Source organism: Hippocampus guttulatus, chromosome 14 (genome assembly GCF_054856545.1).
Source record: "Hippocampus guttulatus isolate MCC_2025c chromosome 14, RoL_Hgut_1.0, whole genome shotgun sequence".
Lineage (NCBI taxonomy): Eukaryota > Metazoa > Chordata > Actinopteri > Syngnathiformes > Syngnathidae > Hippocampus > Hippocampus guttulatus.
The window spans coordinates 4,525,613-4,541,625 of record NC_141274.1 but is presented as its reverse complement, the minus strand read 5'-3'; the positions used below and the strand labels follow the sequence as shown (position 1 = coordinate 4,541,625).

At 43.7% G+C, this 16,013-nt stretch overlaps 2 protein-coding genes across 9 annotated transcripts in view; both read right to left on the bottom strand.

Moving 5' to 3' along the window:
• lig1 (ligase I, DNA, ATP-dependent) overlaps nt 1-11,794 on the bottom strand; it is a 30,542-nt gene extending 18,748 nt beyond the window's left edge. For all 4 annotated transcript variants that reach the window (XR_015102924.1, XM_086129988.1, XM_086129989.1 and 1 more), the window contains exons 1-16: nt 11,610-11,794; nt 10,854-10,922; nt 9,967-10,265; nt 9,717-9,854; nt 8,957-9,130; nt 8,782-8,890; nt 8,506-8,586; nt 8,156-8,212; nt 7,732-7,790; nt 7,377-7,490; nt 6,779-6,945; nt 5,788-5,864; nt 5,623-5,714; nt 3,867-3,966; nt 3,250-3,335; nt 2,468-2,583 (exon numbers count right to left, since the gene is read on the bottom strand). Coding sequence is in view for 3 of the 4 variants with exons in the window: in XM_086129988.1 (XP_085986114.1) it covers nt 2,468-2,583; nt 3,250-3,335; nt 3,867-3,966; nt 5,623-5,714; nt 5,788-5,864; nt 6,779-6,945; nt 7,377-7,490; nt 7,732-7,790; nt 8,156-8,212; nt 8,506-8,586; nt 8,782-8,890; nt 8,957-9,130; nt 9,717-9,854; nt 9,967-10,265; nt 10,854-10,922; nt 11,610-11,626 (1,755 nt within the window). In the remaining variant the exon portion in view is untranslated. The remainder of the gene's footprint in view (nt 1-2,467; nt 2,584-3,249; nt 3,336-3,866; nt 3,967-5,622; nt 5,715-5,787; nt 5,865-6,778; nt 6,946-7,376; nt 7,491-7,731; nt 7,791-8,155; nt 8,213-8,505; nt 8,587-8,781; nt 8,891-8,956; nt 9,131-9,716; nt 9,855-9,966; nt 10,266-10,853; nt 10,923-11,609) is intronic.
• Nucleotides 11,795-12,232: 438 nt separating this feature from the next.
• LOC147194559 (uncharacterized) lies at nt 12,233-14,897 on the bottom strand. Of its 5 annotated transcripts, none has more exons than XM_086129996.1 (5): nt 14,690-14,891; nt 14,470-14,521; nt 13,305-13,539; nt 13,007-13,208; nt 12,233-12,673 (listed from the first exon to the last, which is right to left on the bottom strand). In XM_086129996.1, exons 2-5 carry the CDS (start codon nt 14,519-14,521, stop codon nt 12,440-12,442), a joined length of 723 nt encoding a protein of 240 aa, XP_085986122.1. In that variant the 5' UTR covers nt 14,690-14,891; the 3' UTR covers nt 12,233-12,439. The 5 variants fall into 5 exon arrangements, with proteins under 5 accessions (XP_085986122.1, XP_085986121.1, XP_085986119.1 ...); XM_086129995.1 differs by having other exon boundaries at nt 13,305-13,542; nt 14,690-14,888; XM_086129993.1 differs by having other exon boundaries at nt 14,470-14,897.
• Between the last annotated feature and the right edge of the window lie 1,116 nt (nt 14,898-16,013).

Sequence of the window (16,013 nt, the reverse complement as noted above, 5' to 3'; positions counted from 1 at the left end):
ACAAAGTCTCATTCCTGACCCAAATAAGGCAGTAGCATTATCAATAAACGGCTGGCTGGTTATTAAAATGACACAAGACACTTCAAAAGCGCACACTTCAAAAAACAGTCCTCCAGACATATTTTTATTTACACTGATATATTGAACAAATACAGGTTTTGAATGAAATTTGGCGCCTAAGATTACACTTCGTAACATCCTCAGTAGGATTTTCAGTGTTAATAATAACAGCCAGAGATTTAGACATAGATATTTTTTGAATAGGGTGTCCTACGGATTATTAATTATCAATTATTCACCCAAAATCAATTATTCACCCAAAAATTTGTTTGTCCTCATGTTCTACTGTAGTATCTGTGACTTCTGTGTGTGGATGGCTTGAAAAGGCAGGGCCTGGCCTGGTGAGTGATGTGGGTGTCAGAGAATTGGAGTGTAGCAGTGGCTGGCTGTTACACCAATTTGCATTTGTTGAATTACTCGATGTGAGTTGAGGCCATTGGGCAGCTGTTAGCATGTGGATTCTTCTTCCAGTTTGTTTAAAACAACAAATAAAAGCGGAACAAAAAGGAACAAACACTTTCCCATGACGGAAAGGCAAGGTTACAAGATCAAAAAGTACACCATTAAATTCAGATACAAACATAACTTCCCATGCACAGGTTTATAATTTAGCCAACATTTTCTTGTGACACGCGACAAAATTTAATTACAGCTCTCCTAAATCTGCACCCATATGTTTCATTTAGGGACATTGTCACTCACATGACGACTTGCTTACGTGCCGCTCGTAACGGCTGGGCCCGAGACGTCAAACTGCATTTTAGCTCTGGAACAAAACGACAACGGCAGGCAAAGTCGCCAAGGAAACAGATGCTGCCGGGGCTGGAAAGTGCCTCAAACATTCCAGACATTTAAACTCGCCTCGTCCAAAAGACGTTTCAGCTCATTTGCCAGCTTTGGGCCGTCTGTTTTCCTCACTCCCCTGTGCCGAGAGAGGAGCCTAATTGCTGCGAGATTTGACGTTTTTGTTTGGCCACATGCTGGCATCCGTAGCGGCGGCTGATCTGCTCAAGAGGCGTACAAGTAGAAATAATCTGGAGCTGGTGTGTGCACTACATGAAAAGTCAACACAAAAGACAGAAGCGACTGCTCTGCCATTGTTGTGAGTAGTGGTCGCTCCGATGAATACAAATAGGGGATAGCGAACCGTTAGCGATAACCGTACAACTGGGATGTGACATTTTGTTCAATTCCAGCCCTTCTGCCACCGTGAGCCAAAACTTGGACTCTTGTCAACCTGAGAGTAAATTATTTGTTATTTAAAAAAACTAATGAAAACAGTAAATAAAAAAGAAAAATACACAAGATAAATATTGTATGTAAAAAATAAAATAAATAAAAAAAACTTGAATAACTATGTATTAAATTGCTGAACTGAATACGTCCATGAATAACTCATGGCTATTATAATTGTATTGGTAAATAATATAAATGTATGTATGTGTGTGCGTGTGTGAGTGTATAAATACAAATGATAATCTATATCTTATCATTAAAAAAAATATCAAGATCAATCAAAAAAAGTAAAAATAAAAAACCTCAAAGTGCCTTTGAATAGGTCAAAAAGTGCTTCATCAAAATGAAATGTGTGATTGGCACTACAGGACAATTCATACAGAACCGGCAAAAAAAACCAACAACAAAAAACGATCACCTGTATGAGCTAAAACACATTATCAGTTGAAGACGCACACATCAATCCTGCAGACCAACGCGTCAACACTGACCGACGCTGCAGATGTCGACTCGCTGTCTCAATTACTGCCCTTTTCTCCTTGCACGCTGATCAATGAGCGTCGACGTTGACGAATGAACCCACCAAATATGCAGACAATCACTCACTTGACTGATTTGATGGGTGGCTACTGTTGTTATTCACCACACACACACACACACACACAGACACACACACACACACACACACACACACACACACAGACTCCAAGTGAGCGAGTACAAGAAAGAACTGTATTATGAGTTCCCCTGCTGGCCATTACGTGAAACAACAACTGCAAAAGGCTTTGAGTTTTGGATGGAGCCCAGATCAAAGGCTCTTTACAGGCATGACTGTCCGGAATTAACGCTCCAAGCTGGATGGGCTTGCATTACAATCTGCGTCTCTTTATGCAGAGGCCTCCTGTTGTGTCTTACATGTTTGCTTCTTCCTCTCTTATGTCTCTCTCTCGCCTCTTTCTTCAATCGAAAATAAAAGCTCCTCTTCATCATCCTTCCTTTAGAAGCGCCGCGCTTTTTCTACCAGCAAGCCCAAGGGTACAGCAGCGCTAATGTTTATCTTGAAAGAATAGGTGCGCAGTGGAGAACACCCTACTCCAGTGAACACTGTGTTTGTGCGTGTGTGTGTGTGTGTGTGTGTAAAGCACTTCACAATCACACAAATGAAACTCACTTGCGCGCGCTCGCCATCATATTTGTACTCGCAGGTGAACGCCGCCTCGTCGAAGCGTTTCATCACCTCCCCGACTCCCTTAGTGGGGTGCGCCAGCATGGGCCTCAGGGGTACGCCTGCCACGCGGAGGGGCAGGTGAAGAGGGGTGCAGGAGGAAAGGAGAAGGACGGGAAAGAGTTCATGGTCACTCTTGATAAGAATTCCTCTTTGAAGGACTCATGGAAATGACCAAAATAAAATGGCAGACTTCCGGTGTTTTTTCGGGCATTGGTTACTGAGACTTTTTGGTTGGTCTCTTCATGATAGACTTTGCTTTTACATGGAATTCTGAAACTGCCCTCAGGGAGGAATTTGTATTTGAAAGACCACTGGAAATGTCCAAAATGGCCGCTTTATGACAAAATGGCAGACTTCCTGTGTTTTTGGTCATGGGTTCTACAAATATTTTTGATCATGCGCTCCAAAACCTTTTTTGTGGGGGTCTACTCACGATAGACGCCGCTATTAAATTGAATTAAACTCACTGATAGGTGAAACTGCCTTTAAAAGAGGAGTTTGTCTTTGAAAAACCCCAAACTGAGCCTAAGATGGCTGCTTCATAGCAAAATGGCTTCCGTAAAATCAATAAGCACCACTTAGAGATGCTTACAGGTCCTTTTACATAGCAGATCCTTATCGGGTTGTGTAATCAGGAATAATTGCTTATCATTATCAGTTGGCCTCCAGCAAACAGATCAATAAACACTTGCATTATCTTTCCAGCCTCTTGATTGGTCATTTACCTGGGGTGAGTTTGCAGTGATCGGGCAGCTTGTCGATGCCTTCTTTAAGAAGAACGGGGATAAGAATGTCGTAGTTGGGCATCTCACTGTACAAAAAAAAAAGGGGGGGGGGGAATTACAGGGGTAATAAACACAAGGAGTTCGAAATACAGTGTTCTCCGCTATGTTGCGGTTCATCGTTGTGGCCCTGCAACTTGGCAGATTTTTCGTTCGATCGTTTTTACGGGCTTATACCACATACTGACAAATAGATTTTGGTGGAAAAAATATTTTTGGATTCTTAAAAGATTGTCATGAGAAAAAAAAAATACAATATTGTGAAAGTAACATCAAAATGTGTCCATCTACCTGTAATAGTAGTGGAGGAGAGAGATTGTCTGTGAGTAATGTTTGCTCTATGTGTTGCTGCGCCGTGTGTGTTTAAAGAGCAGTTTAGAATTACTGCTACTTTTTGTTTAGTTTTTTTAAAAAGAGGACCTGACAAGATCTTGCCACTTTTATTGAAAAAATATTCCGTTTTATTTTTCAACAACAAAAAAATGAAAATATTAATGTGACAAGATATCCTGATTTGTTTTTGTTTATTTTTTACGAACTGGAAAGTCAGCTGTCCTTACCAGTAAGTCTGTTTCAAAATAAGATTCTTCTCTTCGATCCAAGCACGCCTGCTCTCGGTGGTCATCCCTTTCCCGGCGTCCATCACGGCAGGACAGTTACCTGGAACAAAACATATCACTCGGTGTCTATTCTTTTGTGAGCCAAACAGGCTTGTGTGTCGACACGGTTGGCAGATTGTATAACGCACCAGGGTGGCATCAGTGGTCTTTTTATGGTTTACCCCTCGTTTTGTTTACAAGAACTGCGGGGTCCATTTGTGATTTAATGAGCCACCTCCCAATACCACACAGGGATTATATTGGCAGGCATGTATGGGGAATGGGCAAAAGTCTTGGGACGCCAGTGAGTAACAAGTCATTGAAATAAGCAATATTCTTCCAGACACGAGTTCTGATGTTTTTCGTTTCGTTTGTTTATTGAACATAATACAAACGAAACATCAAATGCTTTATATCAGTCACTACAGTGGACTAATAAAAAAAAAAAAACACTGTTTCCTATGTGTTGAGTATTTACGCCCAAATTGTGCATCAGTCACGAGAGTGGAATATAATTTTTTTAAGGTGTTTTATTTCAAAGGGCATGAGCCGTGGATTTCAATATTACTCATCAGTAACCACAAAGTACAAAAGCAGTTTACATCTATTTACAGACATTTTTTTTTGTTTAGCTTGTTTTGTCTTATTTCATTAAAAAGTTGGCAAAAGGAGTCAAAGGTACATTAGCGCCCTCACGTGGGACAGGAGTGGAACAGCACCGGCGTTAATCATAGGCTATTCCAAAGCATATTGCATTAGGCCGGGGATGTAGCGCTCACATATTAACCTGCCTGATTAGATAACGCTTCAGCTGGAAAATAAACAAATAAATATCAAATATTAAGCGTAACATTTCCGGCGCGGGCTGCAGATCAATGCAAATCTACCCACTGAGCCCTGGGTCTAATTGGCTCTTATTAAAGCGCTGGCGAATGAGTTCTGAATGCTAATTCGCTTGGCGTTAAAACAAATTAATTGGCTGTGTGTGTGGGTGAGAGAGATAGCATCTGGTGAGAAGACGAAGCCCGTCAGCAATGAGTTTAAAAAAAAAACGTACATGTTCCTAATTCCCAATCATCACATTCTCGAGCGTTTGGGGGACTTCGAAGCAGGAAAAGGAGATGTTTTCAAATTCTTCAGTGACTCCGATAAAGGGTATTTAATCATATTTATACGCGCTCTTTAAATCAAACATGGCCCCTTTCTGACCTCGGAGGGTGCATTATTTAAATGCCGCATGGGTAACACAATTCGACCCCTCCACCCCCACCCCCAGCAGAAAAAGAAAAAAAGTACATCAAGTGGAGCAACCGAGAGGAAAATGGAACTCGTGTTTCATCCGACGATAAGGGGGACGACTCTCTGGATGATTGACTTCTCCAAAAAGGCGTCCTGACATCACACTGGATGATTCTTACATAAGCTTAAGGGGTGAAAAAAGCTAATTATGTCTACTAAAGTAGGAAGAGGGATTGGGGGGGAAAAAAAAAAAAAAGGTTTTCTTCTAGATGCATCAACCTTGATGTGAAAGGTGCACACATCAGTCACAACAATGGGCATCAGTGTTTTCACATACACTGTGTCATCCTATACACTGCCACCTACTGGTTAGTAGTTGTGAGTGGAAACCAGTCATGATGATAAAGATGGTTGACGAAAGTACTGTTCACCGTAGTCACCGCTGCACATATTTTACACCACAACCAAGCAAGCGTACCTTTCTGGGGTGTAGTGAGGCACACGGCTTGACTCAACGCCGACAGGACACTCTGCTCGGCCAATCCGATCCGCAGCTTCCCGGCTAATGACCTGTCAATTAATCACAGCCGGTTAGGAGTTGACAAATCGGTCTGGGCTCAAGTGGCGACGCTCCTCCCGTTACCTGACGATGTAGCGGGCCTCGGAGAAGCGGCAGGCCACAAAGAGTCCTTTGATGATGTCGATCTTCTTATTCATGGCCTGCGGCGGCAGAGGGACGGCATTAGCATTCAGGAACGGGCAGCAAAGACTTGAGGTCAAAGGAAAGAAACAAACTCCACCGAAAAAGGAAAGGAGAGGGTGTTCATTGCTCGAGGGCGCGTTTATCAACCGAAAAGTGGTTGCCGCATGAGACTTGATGTCAAACGTTGCACATCAGACTGAGGTTCAAAGCAACTATCTTCTTCCGTGAATTGTGAAGTCAAACGTTGCGCATCAGTCACTACAGTGAACAGTTACTCAGAAAGGCTGTTTTCTTCTCTAGGCGCAATGCCAACGTAACCAATCAGGAGAGCACACACACACGATGCCGATGTGTCATTACCAAGTATGTGTATAATTTTCTCACCAGGCACGAAATGAAATTGGCTGCTATTGTGGTGTTAAAAGTTGGATAGCTTTGTTTTAATGCAATCCCGACTAGACATGAGTATCAAGTGTACTCGAATCTCCGAAGACCTTGATGCTGGTGTTTCATGACTACATGTCAATTTTAGGGCTCTCAGTCTTTGGTAAATGACAACTCGTCATTGCTTTGTAAGAACAATATTTGTAGGAACAGTTGCATATTTTCCGCCACGATGACTGGCTTAGCAGCGACTCCTCAGTATGTTTTAGCCACACCAGCGAAAGCTCATCACAAGCTAGCTGGTGTGGCGTAAGGAGCAGCCGCATGTGGGTGACACAAGCACGTGGAAGTACGTACGTCCAGCCCAGCAAAGCGTTATGGGACGGTCTGCACAGATCTCTTATTGAAAAGACTTAAAAAGCTGTGATTCTTCGCTTTGCTATTTATTGTGTGACAATGAGTCGCAACATAAACATTTTGACTCGCAATCCTATAGCACTTGTTTTTCAGCATTTATGCTAAAGCTAAGCTAGCTCTGTCATCTCACCGAATTGCCGCTCATGCTTGCGATCTCCTTGAGCTTCTTGAAGACGCCGCCCACCGTCAGGCTGGCCGGCCTGAACATGGTGCGCTGGTTGCTGCGGGAGCTCTCGGCCACCAGACCAAGGTCCCCGCGCTCCTGAGCCTCTGCCTTGATCTTGTCCAGCTGTCGCCCTAGCAACCGCAGAGAAGCGGTGGGGTGGATAACACACACAATCATGGGTGTGAGTGTGTGAGAATGAGTAGGTGTGTGCGTGTGTGTGTAAATGTATGTGAGAGATCAAGTTTGGATGAATTTATTGGGCATATCTGTATGAAAAAGCATGTGTGAGAGTGAATATGAGAATGTGTCCTGTATGAATGTGAAATAAGAGTGTGTGCGCATGTATAAATTTGCAAGAGACAGTGTGTCATTAAATTTTATGCGTGTGAAAATGTGTTAATGTGAGAATGTGTATTTATGAGAGTGATGTGTGAATGAATGTATACGGGTCTAAGAGAAAGTACCTGAATGTGTGCGTGAGGATGTGTGTGTGAGAGTAAATGTGAGAATATGCTGTGCAAGACTGCGTGTGTGTGTGTGTGTGTGTGCGTGTCCATGTTACCCGTGGCCTGCGCAACAGCTTTCATCAGCACCGTCTCTCCGATGCCAAGCTCCACGCCGAGGTAGGCAGGTCCCAACTGGTTTAGACACAAGTAGATGCAGCACAGCAGGTCGTCTACACACACACACACACGCAGACGCATTACATTACAAAGAGTAAAACATCTTCCGCAAGGTTTCCACACAAGCTGTATAATATTGCTTGTGCATGATGTAGTATGTGGTGCCGATTAATGCAGTGAGACCATCTCGCCCACACACAAACACACAAACCCAAACATACAAGAAAAGAAGATTCATTTCACGGCGCTTTGCAGGTAGCAGCCGCCAGCCGCCACAACAAAGGGGGCGTTTACCTGGAGAAAGCAGCAGCACTGAGCGGAACAGGTTGGCCAGAGTCTCGATGTTTCTCAGTCTGATAGAAGAAAAGCCAAGGAAAAAAATAAAAAAAATTTGAGGCTTCAAACACGGCAATGCAGCTAACAAGATTTGTCTGTCTGCGGCGGATTTAAGTCTCACATGGAAAGCGGTCAAAACGTCTGTGAAAGCGCTTTGCAATGTTTTGAAAGGCAGTGGGCTTCACTTACAGATCCTCTTCAATGTACACTTTTTTTTTTTTCTAACACTGGTCCCAGACTTAATCAGTTCATTAAAAACAATAAAATAAAAATGAAAAGCACAGAAACACATGACCACATCCAAACAGTTTTTCCTCACTGAGAGCTTCTTAGCGCATATTCATCCATCCGTATCGTTCCTGCCGCCGTCTTGCGCTCTCACCTGCCAGAGTCCTCTTCGATCTTCTCAAAGGTGCGAGCCAGCGCCAGGTAAGGCACCCTGGAGGAAAACCAGGTCACACATGACTTGCAAAAAAGTAAAGTGGAAGAGCAAAAAAAAAACAAACAAAAAAAAAGGGTGGATGAGGAGTAAGTAAAAGGCGAGTAAGTCTGAGTAAAAAGTAGAAAAGTTGTTCAAAGGTGGGGGGAATAAGTGGGTGAAAGCAGATGCGCGGGTAAATAGCGGGCGACTCAAAATGAATACAGATGTAAAAAACTGACGTAGAAGCAACAAGGGGACGGGCGGCTAAAAAGTGGGTTCGTAAAAGGTTCTCATGTGTGTTAAAGACCAACTTTTGTCCCTCCTTCCAGCAGGCATGCTCGAGTGGGTGGTAGTTGGGTCTGGACGGGTTGTAGTCCGTTTCCGTCGACTCACTGTTGGGGGAGGGGGGGGGGGGGGGATCACAAAAATGAAATCTACCTTGTGCTAGCTGTGGCTTCCTGTTAGCCATCACTTCCAGCTACATCACTTCCTATTATCTGTCACTTCCTGTTTGCTGTCATTACTTGTTCGCTGTCAATTTATGTTAGCTGTCACTTCCTGTTAGCCATCATTTCCTGTTAGCATACCTTTTAACATCTTTGCTGTCCTCATTCATGGAGGAAGTCGAAGTCGTCGTTTCTGTCTTCTTCTCTCTTTCACTCTTTTTCTCCGTCTTCCCTGCAGCCTTTCTGGGAGCTAAAAATAAACTTTGTTGTTATGCAACATGACAGATATCTGAATGGCATTTTCAGGTGCACTGACCAAAGAAGCTGCTGATGTGAGCTTTCTTGGCTTCCTCTTTTGTGGCCTTGTCATCATTCTTGTCTTCCTCCAGCTTTTTTTCAATCTCTTCCGCTTTCTCTCTGTCTTGATCCGGCGTCCTCACTTGCTCCGGCGCTGCCTCGCTGTCGTCTCTTTCTTCCTCTGCAAACTCGTCTGCGCACAAAACGAGGTTGGATCAGCCGTGTTGAGCGAGGGCGACCCAGGCCCACTCCCGGGAAAATAGAGGGTGGCGACAAAAAGGCAGCAAGGTCGGAATAGCGGCGAACCCGTTCAAGCTCACGACAGCATTTTGATTTAGCGGTCAGCTTTCCATTCGGGACTCACATTTATTTTCTTCCCGGCATTTGAATGCACTTCCTGCTTTAAAGTCTCGGGAGACTTCTGTGGATTTTGTGTGACTTCAGCAGTGAGTTCGGTTGAGCTGTGATGTGTGATAACTAGACCCGATCTAATCGGCCGATATTAGCCGATCTAATCGGCCATTGTTCGCACTTTCATAATCAGCAAAATCTGCAGATTTTAGCCAATTTTTCTTTCACATCAAAACATTACAACTTTAGACACAGATCAGGTGGTTCACTTCTTTTTCCATTTAAAGTGGCAATACACATTCGGTGCCACTAGGTGGCAACATTGGTCTGAAAACACTCCCCCAATCGGCTAGCTCCATTCCGTGTAAGCAAAAGATGAGTAGTTTGCGGTATTTTTGTTGCATTTCACAGTGGTTGACTTCGCTGACCTGTGTCACCATTGTCCACACGGGCTCGTTTTTTCCGCTGACTATCGTCTGCCGCCGGAACATTGGTGTTGGCCTCGTCCTCCTTTTGACTGTCACTGCCGCTGTCGTCCAGCTTCCTCTTGGGGAACATCTTCCTCGCTGCAGAAGCCATACATACAAATGGAGCACAGAGCGAGAGAGAGAGAGAAAGAAATACTCCAATCAATCAATCAATCAATCAAAGATTTTTGTAGCTCCATCTTTTTCTAACCCGTTTTGCGTTTGCTGATGCCATCAGAAGACGAGACAGAGTTGGGGGTGCTAGGGGACATGGAGGAGGTGGGTGTGGAAGGAATGGCAGGGGCCGGGGGAGGCGGCGGAAGCGACATGGTTGTTGACACCGCCTTGAAGACGTCTTCTTTGACTTGTTGTTTGCCAACGTTCATGACTTCTTCATCATCATCATCATCGTCGCTGTCCAAAATGCGGCGTGTGCGTTTGGCAACCTTCTTGACGGGCGAGTCCTCTTGGTGGACCCCGTTTTGGGCCTTGAGTGGGCTTCTGGCAGCGCTGTAAGACACCACAAACATTCCTAACTACAGCTCCTAACTGGAGTTCGTAAGAGGGAGCCAATTCTGGCCTCCCTTCACTGGCTCCCTGTACATTTTAGAGTTGATGCTAAGATGAGTTTATTTGTCTTGAAATCTTGAAATGCTGTTGCCCCATCTTACCTCTCTGAGCTCCTGCACCTCTACATCAGCGGACCAGATGCTACTGGAGGTACCAATCACAAAATGGAGCCTCAGAGGGGATCATGCTTTTTCTGTTACCGCTCCCGCTCTTTGGAATAACCTCCTGTTATATGTTAGGTAAGCCCCCCGGCCCCATGTTCATCTGTAAAGCTCATCTTAAAACACATGTATTGTATGGCTTTCGACTCAGCATTGTTTTAGTGTTTTTTATGTTTACTGTTTAAAAGTTCTCTGTTGTGATATGTCAGATTTTTACTTCATGTACAGCACTTTGTCTGCAGTAGTGGTTGTCTTTAAAGTGCTCTATAAATAAAGAGTCGTCTTATTTTAGTTTTTGTCAGTGCAATACGTGATTTCTGTTCATTTAAAGCACCCAGAAACACAGTCCAGTATTCCAAAATCTTACTTTTTCACTTGCTTGTCAATGGCTGTCTTCTGTACATCTTTGTCCTTCACCTTGGATTGAAAAAAGGATCTAGAAGAACAAGAAAAAAAGTCAATAACTTTGCTTCAGTACACAACTCTTTTGTGATTTGTTTAAAACTATTATAACACATGACATGTCATTATGATGCAGCACCGCAGCGTTGAAACTCAGCAAACGTCTAAATGAAAATGTATGATTCAACATTACACAGGTACCTTCAATCTACAGCATAGGTGTTTGACACCAACTCAGGTCCTGGAGGGCCGCTGTCCTGCATGTTTTCCAAGTCTCCCTGTTGCAACACACCTGATTCAAATGAACAGGTTCAATGTCAGGCTTCCGCAGAGCTTGCTGATGATCTGTTCATTTGAATCAGGTGTGTTGCAACAGGGAGACTTGGAAAACATGCAGGGCAGTGGCCCTCCAGGACCTGAGTTTGACACCTATGGTCTGCAGGTTGGGTACGCAGCAGATGCTGGAGCGCTTCCGCGTTTGTTATGTGACGTCACACTTAAACAAGAGGCGGCGTTAGCTCGACGAATACCGACACCACAGGCAAAATAACCCCCACCAAATCAACATATTAACCTCAAAATATACTAAGACATATTACAAGGCACTCAGGTGACTCAGTGATGTTCTATTTAAAAAGTGAGGCAACCAGGAGCTAGCTCCACACTGCCCTGCACATATAAACAAGCTAGTAGCAGTCAGGAAACATTCGTCACAACTTACGCGATGCTGCGCTGCATGTTGTCTACAGACTTTTCCCTGAAGCGTCGAATGAAAAGGTTAAGTGGCTATACAGTATAGACAACGTAAAAGTCTACGTATAATCCACATACAAGGACACAGACTCCCGCGCCGTAGGTCGCACACACAAACACTTGCAATATTCCGCGCCAAAATTGCTGCTTCCACCAAAGATCGCCTATGAAGGGAAGATGGTTTTGAGGGGCAAAGGACATATTATTTAAAAACTGCTTTTTGGGAATCGCTATTTAAATAAAATGTCCTAAAATAAAGGACATTTTGCATTTGCTGTCAGTGTGTGTTTGTGTGTGTAAGAAAAGTTTAAATGAGTTTCAAATAACCCGAACCAAATGTACTTTGTAAATTTGATGCTTGTTAAGTAAACAAATTATGATTAAGACTCATTTGAGTATAAATCATAAACAACTATTAATTTGTATGAATCCATTAAACCGTGGCTGTTTGCCGACGCCAAAGAAACATCAGTCAAGGTCTTTCTTCGGTGAATCTCTACCTCAACAAAAGTGTTCGTGAAAGGCGCTGCTGTCGGTGCCGGAGCGGTATATTTAAAAACCTTACAAATCAAAACCAAAAGAAAACGTTGGAATGCGTCAGCGGTCAGGTATTTATTGTCGTAAAACAAACACACAAGGCAAGAGAATATTACAATACTTTTGTTGATTGACTCTCTCTCTCTCTCACACACACGCACACACGAGCTCGCCACGTTGTGAGTGCAATCTCCTTACTGCAGGAGGAAGAAAGGTGATAAATCTACAAAAATAATTCAGTACAACTTTATGGTGCTTGTGTCAAAGCCCTCCCTCCTCTCGTGAAGTTTGCTTCCCGAGACTCAGACGACTGAGGTGGTCCCGCCAAGTGATGAATGGTGAGGGGTTCTGGATAAGAGGTGGCTGTGGGACAAATGGAGGAGTGAAAGGATGATGAGGAAGGCAGCATGGTGGCAGGTGAAGCCGGGATGCCTGCATCGGAAGACGGCTCTCGCTGGGGAGGACAGCAAAGTCAAGAGGGCGGCTCGGCAGCATCTGGAGGATGGATGGAAGGAGGCATGAAGGATGATGTGGAAGGCCCATCTTGATGGCCAAAATGCTCATCAGCTACTATAGGTTAAAATTATTTGCAAAAATTATTTTCTTTTATGTGTGTGAGTCTTCATGCCAGAGCGTCATATCAGTTACTACCGTGAGCAGCTGTTAAAAAACATCTGTCTACCTCTGGATGCATGATATCAAAGTTGTGCAACAGTCACCAGTAAAGCTCTGGCACTGTCTTTGAGTTCTACATCCTTCACATGTGTTGCCTGGGCTTCTAAGTGTGTGTATATGTGAGGGTGAGAGAGAGAGAGAGAAAATGAAGACCTGATGGCACGACGGTGGCAGACAGTGACAAGATGGCGGCAGGTGGAAGTTGACCAAGACGAGTTTGCTGAAGTTGAACTTGTACGTGAATCGCTTGCCTTTGGTCTTGTGCAGGATGCGCTTGTTGTAGTAATATCTACATATGGCATCATACAGCACAGTCATGATGTGATTCATTTTCACCGTGACACCGCACGTATTTCTGGGCGGCAAAAGGCGGAAGCGATTAGGAAACGAAACCTTCTATGTCATGTTGCTTTATTAATAATGCAGAAAAAGAAATGTGTAGCTGCCTTACCTTAGAGCCCGACTCAGCTTGTCATAGTTCATGTGTGGCTTTCCCTTCCTCTCACCCCAGAGCCGGGCCAGCCGCTCGGGGTTGTGGATGACGAACTCGCCCCAGTCGCCGCCCCAGCCGATGGTGTCGCTCTGGCCGCCGCTGCCGCCCAGCAGCTCCAGCAGGAAATGCCACAGCTGTACCTGACGAGAGCCCGGCGACCACGCCGGCTTGTAGGCCCAGTCGGGAAACAGCACTGCTGCCAGCAGAGGACAAGTTTCACCGATTGGATCCGATTTACAGTCTTATATACTGTATTATTAAAGCCTTTAGGAAAATATTACTTCTGCGTAATTACATTTTTGCGGGAGAAGGTATCACTGAATATTTTGCATTTTGTTCAAGCCATTCCTTTTTCTAAACCGCTTTATCCTCACAAGGGTCATGGGTCGTGCTGGAGCCTATCCCAGCCCTCTTCGGGCAGTAAGCAGGGGACACCCTGAACCGGTTGCCAGCCAATCGCAGGGCGCACAGAGGCGAACAACCATCCGCTCTCACACACCTAGGCACAACTTAGAGTGTTCAATCAGCCTGCCATGTATGTTTTCGGAATGTGGGAGGAAACTGGAGTACCCGGAGAAAACCCACGCAAGCCCGGGGAGAACATGCAAACTCCACACAGGGAGGCCGGAGCCGAGATCAAACCCACGACCTCTGCACTGTGAGGTCAACGCACAAACCTCTGGACCGGCCTATTTATATTATATATACAGGTATATTTAGATTTTATAAATAATTATAAGGCATCTCCCCACAACAGATGATTCAATATGTTTTTTTTGATACGTGGGGCGCAAAATGATTCAACGCTGGTTCGATTTGAAATTGGAACTACAGTATTCGATTCGGTTCGACTCAGTGGGATCTTAAGAAGTCATGATGCAATGACATTTTCTGTTGTCATTTTACAAACATTTGAATCAACTTGTTAGTACAGTAAATGTGCCATTTCCTTCAAATATTTATAAAAGACAATTAGATACATTTCTCAATATATTTAAAAGTGGAATGATTCAATTCGATGCATTCCGATATTTTAAATCAACAGTTTTTTTTTTATGGAACGCCATTCAAAAAAAGCGATTTTGTTAGTTATACATGTTAAAATGATGCATCAGACACTTACTTCTACTCCAGTAAGGTGATGCACAATAACCGAGTGAGGATGTGCATTGCATCTGAGGAAGGAAAAAAAACTGACATGTAATTGGAGTACTATTGTGAACATCTATGCCAGTGTACTGCATAAAACCATGTTGGTGCCTCCCCTCAAATAAAATTATATCCAAGGACAGAGAATGGCAATCGATGTGTGGCATAATTGTTGGCAAAAAAAAAAAAGTTACCTTGATGGATGAAGAGGTATAAAATGATGATGGTGAGGTGGTCCGCTTTCCGAGTGAGACAAGACTGAAGGATGGATGTGGCTCAATCTTAAAATCTCCTCCTGGAAAACACACACACACACACACACACACACACACACACACACACACACGCGCGCGCACACACACACACACACACACACACACACACACACGCAGTCCCTACACCCCCACAACCCTCCCCTCCTTCTTCTCAGCCGTCCCACACCGAGACAGACCAGGTGATAGACTGAGAGACCGACAGTCATAAGAGAAAACGATGTCATTTAATTTTTTAAGGCAACACCTGACTTTGATGGACGAGACTGTAGAATATAGATAATGTCAGAAAATATGTGATTTCAGACTGTCCCTGAAGGTGGCACATGACTTGCATGTTTCCATGGATGGACAGAAAGAAGAAGGAACGCTTGTCGTATGAGGAAAAAGTGCAATTTCAGACTGTCCCTGAACGCATCACTTGAATTCGATATCTGCTGTCGATGGTTCGCAAACTTGTCATTTCAAATTCCCCATTTAGGCAACACAGAATTTAGATGGGTGAATTTAACACTTTTTGCTTTCATATTGAGTATTTTTTGCAAGTACCGTAACAAAATGGTTTGATTTTTTTTCTGCCCATTTTGGCTAATGGGGACTAGCTTAGCTTTAGCATAATAACTGAGTAAGGTGACTAGATTAAGGCTGTTACCTAACTTTTTTGGTTTTGTTTAATATATGACAAATATGCACCCAACAACAAACAGGACAAGCAAATATGTCCTGTGAAAATCTGAGAAAGTCCAAAACGCGGACACTCCGTTAACATAAAATTCTTCAAAAGACAACAAAAACGGACATACGCGTTTTTCACAGGACAACGACGTTATGCTGTTAGTTTGGTCAGCAAAGCTCAGTCTCAAAATATGTTTTTCAAATAAATGACATTTGTAAAACATGGAAAAATCTGATGGGTGACTTGACAGGCCTAATTTCAAATTGCCCCTGAAGGCAACACCTGACATGGATGTGAAAAATGAACAAGTCATTTTTACAAGTGTCGTTTTAGTGATGTAGAACAAATGAAGTGATCAAACACTATAAAAGGAATTTCAAAACAGAACTTGCCCGTGGCAATACAAACAACTCGAAAGATTTTATACTCTCTTTCTCTCTATATACTGTATATATATACACACACACACACACTAACTTATATTGGTAGTCTGAGTTTGGTGAGCTGACACCAGAGGCTTTTAATTCCAGTGTAAACACACGTAGTCTGCCAGACACACATGAATTATGG

Excerpts from the sequence above, each read along its gene's own strand:
- LOC147194559 (XM_086129992.1), bottom strand. The coding sequence starts at position 14,662 with ATGCCACACATCGATTGCCATTCTCTGTCCTTGGATATAATTTTATTT. Across the intron at positions 13,543-14,469 it reads ATCACCTTACTGGAGTAGAA|CAGTGCTGTTTCCCGACTGG; the intron begins GTAAGTGTCTGA and ends CTCTGCTGGCAG. Across the intron at positions 13,209-13,304 it reads AAGCTGAGTCGGGCTCTAAG|AAATACGTGCGGTGTCACGG; the intron begins GTAAGGCAGCTA and ends TTTGCCGCCCAG.